General features: G+C 61.0%; 1 protein-coding gene across 28 annotated transcripts in view; it reads right to left on the bottom strand.

Moving 5' to 3' along the window:
- The window catches only part of ABLIM2 (actin binding LIM protein family member 2), a 96,626-nt gene that overhangs the window by 37,407 nt on the left and 45,162 nt on the right, over positions 1 to 14,057 (bottom strand). For 9 of the 28 annotated variants that reach the window (XM_081130944.1, XM_081130933.1, XM_081130953.1 and 6 more), the window contains exons 7-13: positions 12,400 to 12,487; positions 9,476 to 9,534; positions 6,482 to 6,526; positions 4,782 to 4,859; positions 3,571 to 3,717; positions 2,117 to 2,149; positions 455 to 575 (exon numbers count right to left, since the gene is read on the bottom strand). In XM_081130944.1, the coding sequence (XP_080987070.1) occupies positions 455 to 575; positions 2,117 to 2,149; positions 3,571 to 3,717; positions 4,782 to 4,859; positions 6,482 to 6,526; positions 9,476 to 9,534; positions 12,400 to 12,487 (571 nt within the window). The remainder of the gene's footprint in view (positions 1 to 454; positions 576 to 2,116; positions 2,150 to 3,570; positions 3,718 to 4,781; positions 4,860 to 6,481; positions 6,527 to 9,475; positions 9,535 to 12,399; positions 12,488 to 14,057) is intronic. The other 19 variants (XM_081130955.1, XM_081130935.1, XM_081130945.1 and 16 more) reach the window with 3 other exon arrangements.

Raw genomic sequence — 14,057 nt, 5'->3', positions numbered from 1 at the left:
CCACAGACCCAGCTACGGGTGAAGTGTCAATGGATATTGACTCTATTTTCTGGCCACTGATTTTGCTTTCATACCTCAAACCTTCCCAGACCCACGTGAGCTCAGAACGAACTGACTCTGGTGTCCTTCCATCTTTGCGATTTTATTTCCTGACGTCTGCTCTACTAAAACATTAATTCTATTAGGTTTTAAATGCTCAGTTCTGCCTTGCGTGTTTCACAGCACAGGTCCTCTCCCCAACAGGGAGGCCAGATGCCTCTGCGGTCACCCTCCCCACCTGGACGCGACAAGGCTTTTTCCTGTGTCACTAAGTGGACGGGTTCTCCATCACCCCTGGTCAACCCCACACCTGCCTGTCATTCCTCCAGTTGTGTGTACGAGACGAATTCATAACAGAAAAGGTAACAAGAAATGCCACTTCACTAAGGGTACAAGAAGCCATGGGGCCAAGTACCTGGCCGGCTGTAGTGCTGGGGCGACCGTGAGGTCGGGGTGTAACGCCCAAGGCTGACAGACCCAGTGGAGCTTGGGCTGGAGGTCCGACACTGCTTGTAGGAGCGGTCGTCCTGGTCCCCCTGGGAGGAAAGACAGCCTGGTGAGCACAGGGGCCAGAGCACAGCCTATCCCTCTCCCACCCACCCACTCTCCACCCGGCGTTCACGTTCCTGACCTAAGAGCCTGACTCAGCACGGCCCCAAGGTGAACCCTGCACCTGCGGCCACAGGTGAAGAGCCAGGTGGGGGTCCGGCCTTGGTGCTGAAACTCCTGCAGGCCTGAGCATGGTGCCTGTGCCCACCAGATACCAGAGGGCGGGGTCCACCCCACCCCTCCAACAGCCCCTCCTGTGGCCAAGGCGCCCACTACGGTGCTGGAGGCACCTGCTCCTCCTACACCCTTCAGCCCCCTCCTGTCCAACCCTTCCCAGAACCCAAGGCTCCTTGGAACACCATCTGAGAACCACTGAGACTCTGTACTCTCCCCAGCCTTGAAGGGGCCCCCGGGCGTGGGAGGTGGGAAGGCGCCCCTCCAGGCCTGGAAGCCCAGGTGAGTCAGACCCCAGGCACTGACAATGCAGACTCCATTCAAGCGGGGCGAGCAGCCGTCTGCAGCAGTCAGAGTAGGCGGCAGGTGGCATGAGATGGCGTGGCACACGGTGCACGGGAAGAGCAGGCTGCTAGACCCACCACGGCTTAGCACGGAGCCCCGAGTCATGACACAGCCCGGACCGGTGTCCCGCCCTGGGGTGGACGCCGCTGCGCTGGCCCCCGAGGCCAGCGTGGTGACGGGCAGGGCGAGTCTAGGTCCGGTGCTGATGGCCCCCATGCCGTTCCAAACTTACCTGCCGCCTCCTGGGGCTCGTGCTTCAGCCAAACTGGGGGAGCCTCTGTCCCTGACGCTGGCTCGTGCACCCCACCCCCACTATCCGCTCAGGCCAGGCTGCATGCAGGTGCTGCACTCGGTCCTTCAGACTGTCCCAGCTACGGGGACAGCACTGTCCTGGGCAGCTAGAGTCCTGCTGTCCAGCCTCTGTCCCCGGGCATCCTCTGCATGGCCTTGTTAGCTGGTTTACACCCTACAGGTGTCCTGTCTCCTTGTCCTGCCTGGCCATGGAGCTCGCAGGCCCCGTGCACCATTAGGCTGTCGAATTCCTGGATCTAAGGGTCTGATGCCCACACAACTGGAGCCTGGTTGGCAGCTATCTATCTATATCGCTGATTCATTCTGAGAAATGGGGGAAAGCAGGCTGCTAATTATAAATGCTGCTGAGAGAGAAATGCCTCCAGAATGTTTATCTGCAAGGACTTCCCACATGTCCCACTTGGAAGCACAGCCGGCGGGCCCGGGCTACCCCAGGCGCCTGGAGTTTTTCTCTAAGGGAGCCACGACCCAGGCCTCGGGAGCTGTGTCCCAGGTGTCCGCATTTGCAGGGCCGGCAGACACACCAGGGAGGCATGCAGGCGAGATGTGATCATAAAAATAACCAACGCCGAGCAGGGCACCCCAAGCCGCTGAGCACCATGGCCCCAGATGCCACAGAGCCACCGGGGCCCTCCTGGGGAGGCAGGTGGTTATTTTTATAACCCGGTGGGGGAGCGGGGGCTGGGGCGGCAGTTACCTCGGTCGGTGTTGGCGAGAGCAACTGAGGCGACTGTGGACACAACACAGAGCAGCCCGTTAGCGCCGCGGCCCCAGGGGGCCACTTGTGAGGAGAGACGACACGGGCACAGACACTCACACGACGGGACCCTCCTCCACCCCGGGACTCCCAAACCTTCTTTTTGGAGAAATATGGTTAATGGCACCCTGAGAAAGAGGCCCCCAGGACAGTGGAGCTTGTCCCCATCTGGGTCCACCCCCAGCTCCCCCCTACACCCCACACCCCACTCTCCCAAGAAGGTGTTTTTCCAAAAGGAAGACTGTGGGTGGTGACATCCTGGGCGCCTGAGAAAGGCAGGACTCCTGAGCCTTGGGGCTTAGAGGAGGTCCAGCGCTGCCAATGGTGGCACCGGGACCTTAGGGAGCAATGACCAGCCTCCCCAGCCAGGGCCCCCCACTGGAGTAGGTGAGCACCGCCTGCCCCACAGACACCTGTTCTAGGGGGTGGTGGCCAAGTCACTTGACCTCCGCAACCCCCTTCCTGTGGCTTCCACCAGAGCTCCGACCAGACGGGGCATGAGGAAGCCCACGCCCAGCTCAGGCACGGACCCCACTCCCACCCCGCCTACCGGCCTCTCTCCATGGACCGTATCACCCAGACTGTGGGGTCCCGTGTGTCCCCAGGTACAGAAGCCAGGCAGGAGGGGCACCTGCTGGCCTCGGAGCAAGGAAAGCCGTGCCCCCCTCACCCACCCTGGCCTGCCCCCGAGCTCCGCAGCTGTGCCCAGCCACTGCGGCTGCAGCGGTGCCTGGACACCAGCAGGGCCAGGCTGGGCTCACTCGTGCCAACCCCCCAAGCACGGCGCCCCCGAGGCCCAGCCCCACTGCCCAAGGGGCCTTTGCTGGAGACTCAAATGGGAGGGGGGGGACCTGAGAGGAAGGAAGGGGCTCTCCTGCCGGCCACCTACACACACAAACGGCACACGCTCGGGCTCACGGCTGGCAGGTGCCCTTGTGTCTGTCACAGAGGAATCCCAAAGAAAACCGTGCACCAGCGGCGAGCCCCGGGCACAGAGGAGGGCAGCCACGGCGGAGCCGTCAGTGGTGAAGGGAGCTGCCCACGGGGACACCGCACAATAAGTCACCCAGGGTTCCTCCAGTTTGAGGAAGTCAGGGGACAGGGGACAGGCCGTGGCTGGTGAGGGCAGAGCAGGCCCGAATGTTCTGGATAAAGGAAAACCATACATTCCACACATCATGAAAACCATCCCGAACTGCGGAAAAACGGAGGGGCTCTCGCTGCTCCTGTCATTTTCCCGACCGCCGGCGCGCTCCCTGCCCCCTGCCCCGGGGGGCTCGCCCAGACCCTGCCGGGGCGTCGGGCGAGCACAGTGGGACTCCTCAGGGGGCACGAGGCCCCACGCGGCTCAGGGGGGAGTGGAGGGGGTCCCGCGGGCGACACGCGGGCCGTACCTCGCCGTAGCTCTGCCTGTCCCCCGCCGAGTGGCTGACGTAGGGCGAGTAGGAGATCATGTCGGGCCGGTCGATGTTGTAGATGGCCTTGCTCTTCGGCAGGGCAGCCAGGTCTCTGTAGTCGAGGATCTCATCGCCCAGCTTCGCCTGCCGAGAGCGCGGAGGGCGCAGTTAGACCGGCGCCGGAGGGCAGCGTGGGGGAGAGCCCGGGTCCGAGCCCCAGTCCCAGCGAGGGTCAAGTGGCTGAGGGGGCGGGCGCCTCATGATCACGTGGGCTGCGTCCCGACGCCTGGCCACAGAACAGCCACCGTGGCCCTGAGGAGGTGCCTTCTCTGAGCCCCACTGTCTCTCTACCGAGTGGGAGAGATGGTCCCACAGGACACTCCAGGGGTCAAAGAACGGCAGCCTGTGACGTGCCTGACACAGGGCCCAGCAGTCAGCGACACTCAGTCCATGGCCTAAAAATACATACAGACATCTATGTGTGCACACAACATTCATGCACACATGCAAATGCATGACACGTGTGCACACACCAGAACACATACTTACATGAACGCACACATACAAACACACCTCTGTGTGTGAATACAAACAAGTACTATAAATACAAGTGCACCCATACGTGTACACACACATGCCTATACACACCAATACACGCGAACACACAGATACGCATATACACGATACACACATAAACATACATACCCATGTACACACCCCATACACACACACATGCACACTCATACACACATATACACATACACACGTTCTCTTTAACGAAAATGGGATACGTAATATCTATTATCCTTAGCACGCTTCCCCAGGGACATGTATGACACGCAGATCTATGAGGCGCTCCCGCCCGCCTGGCCCCACGTGTGCCCGGCACTTTCATTCAGGCCAGCCCGGCGCTGCGCGTGGGGCGATGCCACTTTTCCACCATCAACAGCAGCTGTGAGCACCTGGCTGTGCCCCTGTCGCCACCTGCCCGGCGAGTGGCCGGGTCCACCTCCACCCACGGGGAAGGGAGACTCCGAGCCAGCATCCTGAAGTCTGCACCAACCGCCCGGCAGGGTCGGCGGTACCAACGCCTGGCGAGGACACCAAGCCCTCCGGGCTGGCTCGGCAACGACCCCAGGCCCCAGGGCTCCCTCAGTGGTGGCTCCAGGCCCCGCCGCCCCAGTCGCCATAGAAAGAGTCCAACTCACGTAAATCACGCGGCTGGGAGACCCTGAGGTGCTGGACGCAGGCACAGAGATGATGCTCTCCGAGGACGTTCTGGTCTCCTGGGAGAGGAGGGGACGGGAGATGGGAAACAGAACATGTCAACGCGAAGCTCCTCCCAGAGGCGGCTGTCACAGTCACACAGCAACAGAGCTGGCTCACGGGTAGTTTTCTCCATTGGCAGGTAGAGAGAATTCTTAAAATAAACAGGCAGGCTGGAACGGACAACTGGGAGACTCAGCAGACAGACAGACAGCGGGTGACACTGCTACCCAAGCAAGGAGCTCTCAGTGCCGACAGCCACCAAGCTTTTGTGGAGCAGAAAGGACCTGTTTTCAGGAGGACAAGTAAGCGGCGTGTTTTCCAAGGATTCTCAGTGCCAGCGGCAAAGGCATCTCTCACCCAGAACTGTGCCCCTCAGAGGTATTTTCCACCCAGATTACGGGGACGTGTGGCAGCTCCTTCTAGCAGCCGGGCTCTGGTGTCAGACCGTGGGACGGTCTCAGGACCCTAAAGACCAGCCTCCGCCTGACCCCACAGCTGGCCTCTCACGCCCGAGACCCCGCCCCTGGCACCTGCCCCACGCCTTCCTCAGCACCAGCAGCCGTTGGCAATAGCCCTGCATTCGGTCCCACACCCCAGAGATGTCTCAAAAACAGCCCTCTGGAGGTGACTGCTGACCAGTCTCACCAATAGCCCTCAGCCTTGGCCCCGGGCCTCACTGTGGCCGTCACACATGGGACCTGCCTCTCCAGTGCCCACTGCAGTTTGGAACCAGTCCTGCCCCTCCCACCTCCCCGACCAGATCTCCTGCTGCCCCCAAGGTGAAGGGTCACCTGACTGTCCATCTCTTCCTTTCCCCAGGTTAGGGCCACCCCATGTCTGTGTGCACATGTCCTCTGGCCCCCACCCCAACCACAGCACCTGAGTCCTTCCCCACCTTCAGGGCGCGACCTGGAGGCTCCACTCCCTGGCCCAGCCCCACCCCTGCCCGGGCCACCCCCACCCAGCTTTCCCACTCGCCCCGTCTAAATGGAGCCCATCTCCACGAAGGGCCTCCCAGCCAAGAACTCAAACCCCCTCCCCACACCGCCCTGCCACTTCCCCTCTTGCTTCCTAAGCAGCCCCCACAATTCTGTCCAGCGCCCCTCAGTGGTCCATACCCACTGCAGGGCCAGCAGCCTGGGAGGGGCCAGGTTATGGGCTGAAGTGTGTCCCCCAAACTCATATGTTGAGGTCCTCACCCCCAGAACAGGACTGTATTTGGAGATGGGCCTTTAAAGACCAAATTAAGTTAAAATAGGGCCTTTAGGGTGGCCCAGATTTAATGACCGGATTAGGACACAGACAGAGGGGCCACCCTGTGAGGACACGGGGAGATTAGGACACACACAGAGGGATGACCCTGCGAGGACACAGGGAGAAGACGGCCGTCACAACGCCAAGGAGACAGACCTCGGGAGGACCCAGCCCTGTCCACACCTTGGACTTGGACTTCTAGCCTCCAGGTCCAGGAGGAAGTAAGTCTCTGCTGTTTAAGGCCCAGTCCGGGGCACCGGCAGCCCAGGACGCTAACAGGCTGCAGAGCCGTCCCCTCCCCATCGGGGGACACTCAGCTCCCCCTACACTCAGCACAACAGCAGCAAGGACGGGACAACACCAGGACCAGCCATCAGGCACAAACCTGGAAGGCACAGGGGGTGGTGCCCGAGCCAACCTGCTTCTGCATCTAGAAGGGAGAGAGGGAGAGGCCATGACGTTGCTGCTCACCTCTGCACGCTTGCTCAGCCTGGCTCACCCCCCGGCACACCCCGGGCATCCTCCAGGAAAAGCTCAGGCCACCGCCTCCTGGAGGCCTGCCCCGCTTTCCCGGGCTCCTAGACCCAGCTCCGCGTACTGAATGGGGCATAGCCTCGGGCCTCCCTGTCCCCTCGGGTCTGCCGCTCGTAGAGCTCAGCCTGAACCCACAGTGCAGCCCCAAGTCCTCGGCACCCCAGGTAAGAAGTAACGTCACGTGCCGTTTGCAAAGGAGATGGCGCTACTCTGAGGCAGGCCACAGGGGGTCTGTTTCCCCCCCGTCCCTGTGGCCAAGCGGTCTATTCTACTGGCCACGAATGATGTGTGCCCACATTTTATACATTTGAAAGAACCCTTTGCATCTCGGTCCCCTGCTAGAAAATGGAAGAAACTCCCCGAGGCTCCGTTTCTGTGGATTCAGAGATTCAGCCTGAGAGGAGCTGGGCTCCAAGGTCACCCTCACTTTCAGTTCAGGTCAAGTGGGGCCCGTGACAAGAAGCCCCTAACCCGACACGGGGTGTTTTCAGAGAAAGTGCCCTGAGCTGGGTGCAGCAGCAGCGGCCCTGCGCTGGCCGCACACCCCAGGGAGCGTTCCTGGCACGCTCGGGCTGTGGGCAGCAGCCTGGGTCTGTCGCTCTGCTCGTGGAGGGCGGTCCCGGGCCAGCAGCACTCCGTGCCCAGTTCCCAGCCCCGTGGAGAGGGGACAGGAGCAGAGCCTCCCTGGTCACTGAGCCCAGATGTCAAGGGAGCTGAGTGAAGGTCATTCTCCCCGGAGTCGGGAGCTGGGATCTTCCCTCTCGCATCCTTCCCGCCCTGACTCCAGTTCGCCCAGTGGAGCCTCAGAATTGAACCCAACGCCAGCCGTGTTCTCGGGGCCTTGTGTACCCGCGATTGGAAGCAGCCGGGCAGTTCAGCCCCCCAGCCCCACGGCTCAGCCTGGCTCTAGAAAGCTCCGTCTACAACAGTCACTGGGGCGGTTCTCATGAGGTCACACACGAGTCTCGTTGAGTCTCATCGGCACCATGCAGGGGGCTGATACCCACTCGTCTCCATGTTAAAGCTGAGGGCCTGAGGCTCAGGGAGGGCTAGCGAGTTGCCCAATGTCACACAGACTGGCAGAGGCAAGAAAGGAGCTCTCTCCCAGGGGTCCCAGGCTCCCCAGGGCCTGGCACAGAGAGGCACTGGTTAAAAGACTGCTGAACACCCCCCAAGACAGGCGAGTTAGCTCTGATACGATTATCAGGTAACAACAGTGCCACCCTGACCGAGGGGGGGTGGTGGGGGACGGTTCTGCAGAGTTAACGAGGCCAGGCCACCTCTGAGGCATTTCTCAGGGGCTGACAGCCCGCTGGAGCCGACCCTGCCAGGCTGGCAGGAGCCGGCAGGGACTGGCTGGTTCGTGGTCATTAACCGGCTTTCTCTCTTCCTGCCACCCGGGCCAGAGCAGCCAGCCAGCTGGAGAACTGTCTCCAAGGGACCTGCGTGCCTGGGGAGCATCATTCGGACCTGCCCCGTCCACTCACGGCCCAGCCCGCCCTGGCCTGTCCATGCCCCAGACGTTACCCTTCATTTCCTGGGCGAGACAGAGGGGCTCTGAGGGGCTGGGGGGGCTGGGGCACGGGGAGGGTGAAACGAGGGACAAGCAGGGACAAGTAGTGCATGACTGGGGCCTGGATCCTGTCCCAGGGCACAGAGGAGCGGGCACCGAGCCCTGCCAGGCCCAGGGCACAGCGCTGAGGGGGCAGCTGCTCTCAGGCTGCCAGCCTCCGCCCGAAATGTTCCCACAGCTTCTCTGGGAACACCCCAGGACGCCACTCTGGCTGCGCAGCCGGGCACTGACCTCTCCCTTCTCTCCTGTCCCTCCTGCCAGAGCCTCCCTTCAGCCGGGCGGGCACCCACGCTCAGCACGGAGCCGGCCTCTAAGCTGCGGGCAGAGCCGGGCAGAGCTGGGCACCCTGCAGGCCCGGGCGCCAGCTCAGCAGCCAGGCCCAGGACCCAGGAGTCGGTGCCGGCCGCCCTGATCTGTTCTTAGTGGGCCTGCTATGGTCCTGGTCCCCCTTTTCAGCCCCGGTCCGTCTCCCCTGTGCACATGCCCGGGCATGCATGTGGTTTGGAGGCCTCTTGGTGTGAGGGCCCCTGTGGCAGGCCTCGGCTTGACCTCCTGGATAGAGGGGTCCACAGACAAAGGTCAGGCCCCGGGGGTCACTGCAGGGTCATGGACTGTGGCTTTGGGGGTGCCACTTAGCTCATTGCTGAGGCCCGGGTGGCGCAGACGCAGTACATAGAGTCAGACACATGAGAGGGTGAGGGACAGTGACAGGGTGCGGCCACGGACTGCAGCCCCGGCCACGTACATAACACACAGTGACCGTCAGTTCTGTCACTGTAGGAGGCACAGCAACGTCCCCCATGACGCTCAGGGCCTAACTCCCAGAGCCTGTGACTGCTGCCATGTGTGGCCACAGGGCCTTTGCAGATGGCACTGAGGAGACAGAGAGGGAGGTGGCAGCAGGTGGGAGGGAGGAGGTGGGGAGGCCACTCTCAACTGTCCCAAATCCCAGTGCTTGTCATTCTGATGACAGTTCTGGTAATTGAGCCGAAATGGTGGTGACCCACTAACTTCAAAGTTGTCCCCAAACGTATGCAGCCATCAGTATCCCCTGAACAAATGACCAGGTCAGAGGGCCAGGGCAGGGAGCCCTAGGATGCCCCCTGCCCACCTTGCCCTTTCTCCCCCCGAGCTATCTGTTTACACCCAAACCCTCCCGGCCCCCGCCCACCTGCCCCACAGCCTGTGGAGGCTGCTCAGTGTCCTTTTAACCGTATGACAATCACACCCAAGTGGCGAAGGTGCAGCCAAAAACATAGTGAATTCACCAACCTTGTTCTTGTCTTCGGTTCTGGCTGCTTGTCGACACGCCGGGTGCCAGATGGAGGAACCTGGGGAAAGATTCCCAAGAGCGAGTGGTTAGTGTCATTTCCCAGGGGACAGGGGCCTTGGGGGAGTCAGGGGGAGGGAGCAGGAGGCTCACACACAGATGTCCATTCATCTGCCATATCTGAGGGGCCCCTGGGCACCTCTGTGTGGAACTGGTGCTGGGCCTGGGACAAGCAGACCACAGGGATTCAGCCTGCCGTGAGCTCACTGCTCCCGCAGAGGCCTGCACAGGCCCCTCAGGATCTGGGGGGGCTTCAAGTTCAGAGGCAGAGCAGAGAGAGGGGCTGCCCCTGTGACCTGCCCCTGCTCCTCTCTGTGGGGGGCAGCAGCCGAGACCAGCCATGGGCACAGCTGGGCTGGAGCTGGGGTGGGAACCAGCCTCAGGGACAAGGGCTTTGGGCTCTTGGCTGGGAGGCGGGAAGGGGGAACCTCGGCTGGGAACCTCAGGTGTGGGGTGAGGAATGGGGCTGAGAACTGGGGGCCAGGCATGAGACCCCCCACTTGAGCTTGACCCCATCACTAATTCTCTTAGTCTCTGAGCCTTCTTCTGCCTGTTCCTTCACCGGCCACGTCCGCTTGGCCACCCACTTCAATAGCCACCACCCAGCCACCAAGTGCCCCTGTGTCTGGTGCTCTGCTCTTTCCTAATTCGAAGCGTCAGATTTCTCCCACCTGCAAACAGGGCCCAAAACAGCCCAACCTGGGCGGGCCAGGGGGAGGTCCTAATAAAATTAAGTAGGGTCATAAGGGGGTTTGTGAACTGCCGGGTACATGTTTCATCATCACATTTCAGCACTTCCGCACCCCCCCCATCCTTTGGCCCAGAGCACTTGCATCCCTGCACCTGGCCTCCCTGAACCTCAGCCTGACCCCTCCCCACTGACCCGGCTCTGCCCACCCATCTCCTGCCCTCGGCCCTGTCTGGGTTCATGCCCGACCAGTGCCACACCCACCATGAAGTTGGGGGCTGTGTCCATCACACTCTCGGATCCCCAAACAAGCCACACAGGGCCTGGCACACAGTAGGGGCTTAAGTGTGTGGAAAGAGACACCCTTCTCTGCTCGCAAAGCCCTCCAGGCCATGTGATTAATGAACTGATTACTGACAAACACACCCCCGCCCCGGACAAATGTGCCCACCAGCCTAGAGCTCCCAGGGAGACCATGATATTTGGGGGGTTGGGGGGAGGTGTGTGTATAAAACATTTATTTTAAAAATTGTTTATGATGGCAATGGTAATAGGTGTTCCTTATTAAAAATTAAAGAAACCTGACAAAGTATAAATAAGAAAATTAAAGTCATCTATCACCTCCGCCCACTGTCGGTTGGGCTGCGTGCAGGAGATACACACGCTAAACAGAGCGGGGAGTGCGTGGTTCGGGCAGTTTTGAATCCTGTGACTTGGGCTTTAAAATGTCCTGAGCCCGGCCGGGCGTGGCTCAGCGGTTGAGCGTCAACCTAGGATCCAGGCGATCGGGGTTCGATTCCCGGTCGGGGCACATGCCCAGGTTGTGGACTCGATCCCCAGTCGGGGGCCTGCAGGAGGCAGCCGATCAGTGACTCTCTCATCATTGATGTTTCTCTCTCTCTCTCTCTCCCTCTCCTTTCCTCTCCCTGAAATCAATAAAAGATATATTTTTAGAAAAAAAAATACGTCCTGAACATTTCCTCACACAATGAAATGCCGAGGATACAGCACCGAGGGCTGAGCCCTGCCCTGCCGTGCGGGGGGGAGGGTGTGGGCATCTGCTCTCCTGCCAGCTTCCGCGGCTCATCTCCGAGTAACGTGCGGCCCGTCTCTCCCGCCCTCGACTTCCTCAGCCAGGGGCGTTTACTTTTAAATATGTTTTTATTGCGATTTAGACAGAGAGGCAGGGAGAGGGAGACAGAAACGTCGACTGGCAGAGCCCACAGAGAGGCGCCTGGCCCTGGGGCCCCTGGGGCCTGCGGCCTGCAGCTCAAAACCCTCGAGGGGGTCAGACCCCTCCGCGAGCCCCCCAGGAAATCCGAGGCCGTCAGAGGGGACGGGACTGGCTCCAACATCCCGCGGGAAGTCACGGAAGGAATGGCTTTAGAAATGGGGCCCCAGCCTCAGCCCGGAGCCATGAAGAGAACCTTTGTTCCCTGAATCCAGGTCCCCGTGGTGGCAAGCTCGCGTCCCCAAGCTGCTGTCCCCCACCACCCTGCCTGGCGTCAGGAGGGACTGAAAGCGCTATTCACAGTGGTGGGGGTGCCTCAGGCAGGGGCACCCTCCCCGCCGACAGCCCAGCGCTGCCGTAGGGGGCAAAGGACCCCTTTCACTGGCTCCACAGCGGAGACTCAGGGGACAAGAGGGGACACTGGGGACGAGGCCATCCCAGCTGACATCACCCCAGGAGGTTTGGCCGCAGAAAGGGAGGCCTGTCTGGCACGCGGGCCCAAGCCGACGCACCATGATGTCATTAAACAGCCCGTCTGCGGGACAGTGTGCGGCTCTCCCGTCTCCCGGCCCCGCTCAGCTGCCTCCGCCACTGGAGACAGAGAGACCATTGAAAGGAAACTGCGGCTAAAGAGGTGGGTGTTGGTATCACCATCCTCCCGGGGCCTCTCGGGGCAGGTCCCCGGAGCACCCAGTCCCTCTCCCCATGCCCAGGCCACCACCGAGTCCGGTGGGCACTGCCTCCCAACACCACTGCTGTCCCGGCGTCGCCTCTGTTCCACTACCTGCTGACCCGCCATCACCTGCTGTCCCTTTACCATCCACTGTCCCCCAGGCCTGCTCGGGCCAGTCCCCAGCTCCCCACTGTATCCTGGGGCTTCCTAACCCTGCCAGAGAACGTGCCCCCCACCCGTGCGATGGGCCCGGGCCAGCCGCAGCCTCCCTTACCTTGGAGATACATCTCCTCGCCCTCGGCGAACATCCGGCCGCACCTGACGCACAGCGCACACAGGGGGTGGTAGTGCTTCTGCCCCGCCTGCGAGGACAGAGCACAGGGTGTCGGCTGCGGCTTCGGCGGGTGGTCCGCGGTGCCCAGGGGACGCGGCAGGCGTGCTGCAGGCAGGGAGCCCACAGAGCCGGACCCAGCGGCGCCCCGGGCGCTGTGAAAGCGCCTCTGCCCACGGCGGGCCTGGAGCAGGGGCCCGGCCACCCGCCGGCGTCAGCAGCTCCCCGGCGCAGGGGCTGGCGGGCCAGCCTCCCCCAGGAGGCAGAGGGGCCGGTCCCTCCGCTCGTGTGTCCCGGGGGCACAAGAGGAGGAGAAGCGGGAGGGGGCAAGGCCAGCATCGCCTCTTGGGTGGGGGGACTGGCGAGGAGGGGTGAGAAACGATTAGTAGTTTTCCTATGTATCCTTGCATTGCTCGGTTTTCTCACTTAGCATCTCTGACGTTTATAATTCTTAAAGCCCATTGTTAGGTTAAAATTTTAACACTGAAATAACCTAAACAAATTCCATTTGCTGGTTTGGCTTAGTTCCACATGGTGCCAAAAACAAAAACACAAAAACCCACCAAAATCACTCCAAAATACTGTGTTCAGCATTACTTTACAGTGACCATTTCTTAACCCTACAGTTGTGGGGTGTGGGGGGGCTGCAGCCTGCGGCTGAATGTGGGTGCTGATCCCCACGGTTCACTCCTTCTAAAGTGGAGAGAAGTCTAACAACCGCGTCCCGGATTTGCGCAAGAATCACACTCCTGAATAAGCAGTGACGGGGTACAGCCAGCGGGGGACAGAACCCAGGCACCGAAGAGCTGGCTCCTGGGGCGTCTGGGGGTCTGGGCAAGTTCTCCCTTGATCTGAGTGCCAGCTCCATGGGGTCCAGTTTGAGAAAAGGCACCGAGCTGCTCGGGCGCGGTTCCTGCGCTCCTCTGTGGGCGAAACGCGCCCAGGAAGTTTCCCCGCACCATGGGCCAGCGACCTAACGGAAGAACTGAGCGTGTAAAACCCTTAGAGGGGAGCTCCGAGTGCATCTTCCTCACCCCAGACTGGGCAATGGACTCGGACAGGTGCCAAAAGCATGAGCGGCCACAGCGAAACAGGGACATTGAACTTTCTAAGTGAAAAACTTCTGTGCCACAAAAGACGGCTTATAAACAGAGAAAATATTTGCAGACCACAGATCTGAAAGGGCTTAGTATCCAGAATAGATAAAGAACCCTTACAGCCCAAGAACAAAAAGACAGAGTCCAGTTAGAAGGACTTAAACAGACCTTCCCAAAGGAGACATCCAAACGGCCAAGAAGCGCGTCGAACACGCTCAACATTGTTGTCACCGGAACACATGGTTTATTTTCTTCCGGTGACAAAAGTCAGGCCTGGGGAGGGTGCAGGGAAAGTCAAAGGAAGGAAGCGAGTGAGCCAATGACCCCGAGTCTCAGGAGATGGTTCCCTGGACACAGAGAAACATTTAGCTGGAGCCTGACCCAGGGCGGGAGAGGCTGGGCCGTCCCCTCTCCCACCGGGTCTCCTGCAGGGCAGGCAGGGGGCCCTGTCACACCTTCCCCAGGAAGGCAGCCCCCAGGCCAGGGAGGGACACGGAGTGTCCA

Source organism: Miniopterus schreibersii (genome assembly GCF_964146895.1).
Source record: "Miniopterus schreibersii genome assembly, chromosome: 1".
Classification (NCBI taxonomy): Eukaryota; Metazoa; Chordata; class Mammalia; order Chiroptera; family Miniopteridae; genus Miniopterus; species Miniopterus schreibersii.
The sequence above is the reverse complement of the archived record's forward strand: the minus strand, read 5'-3'. Positions and strand labels throughout refer to the sequence as shown.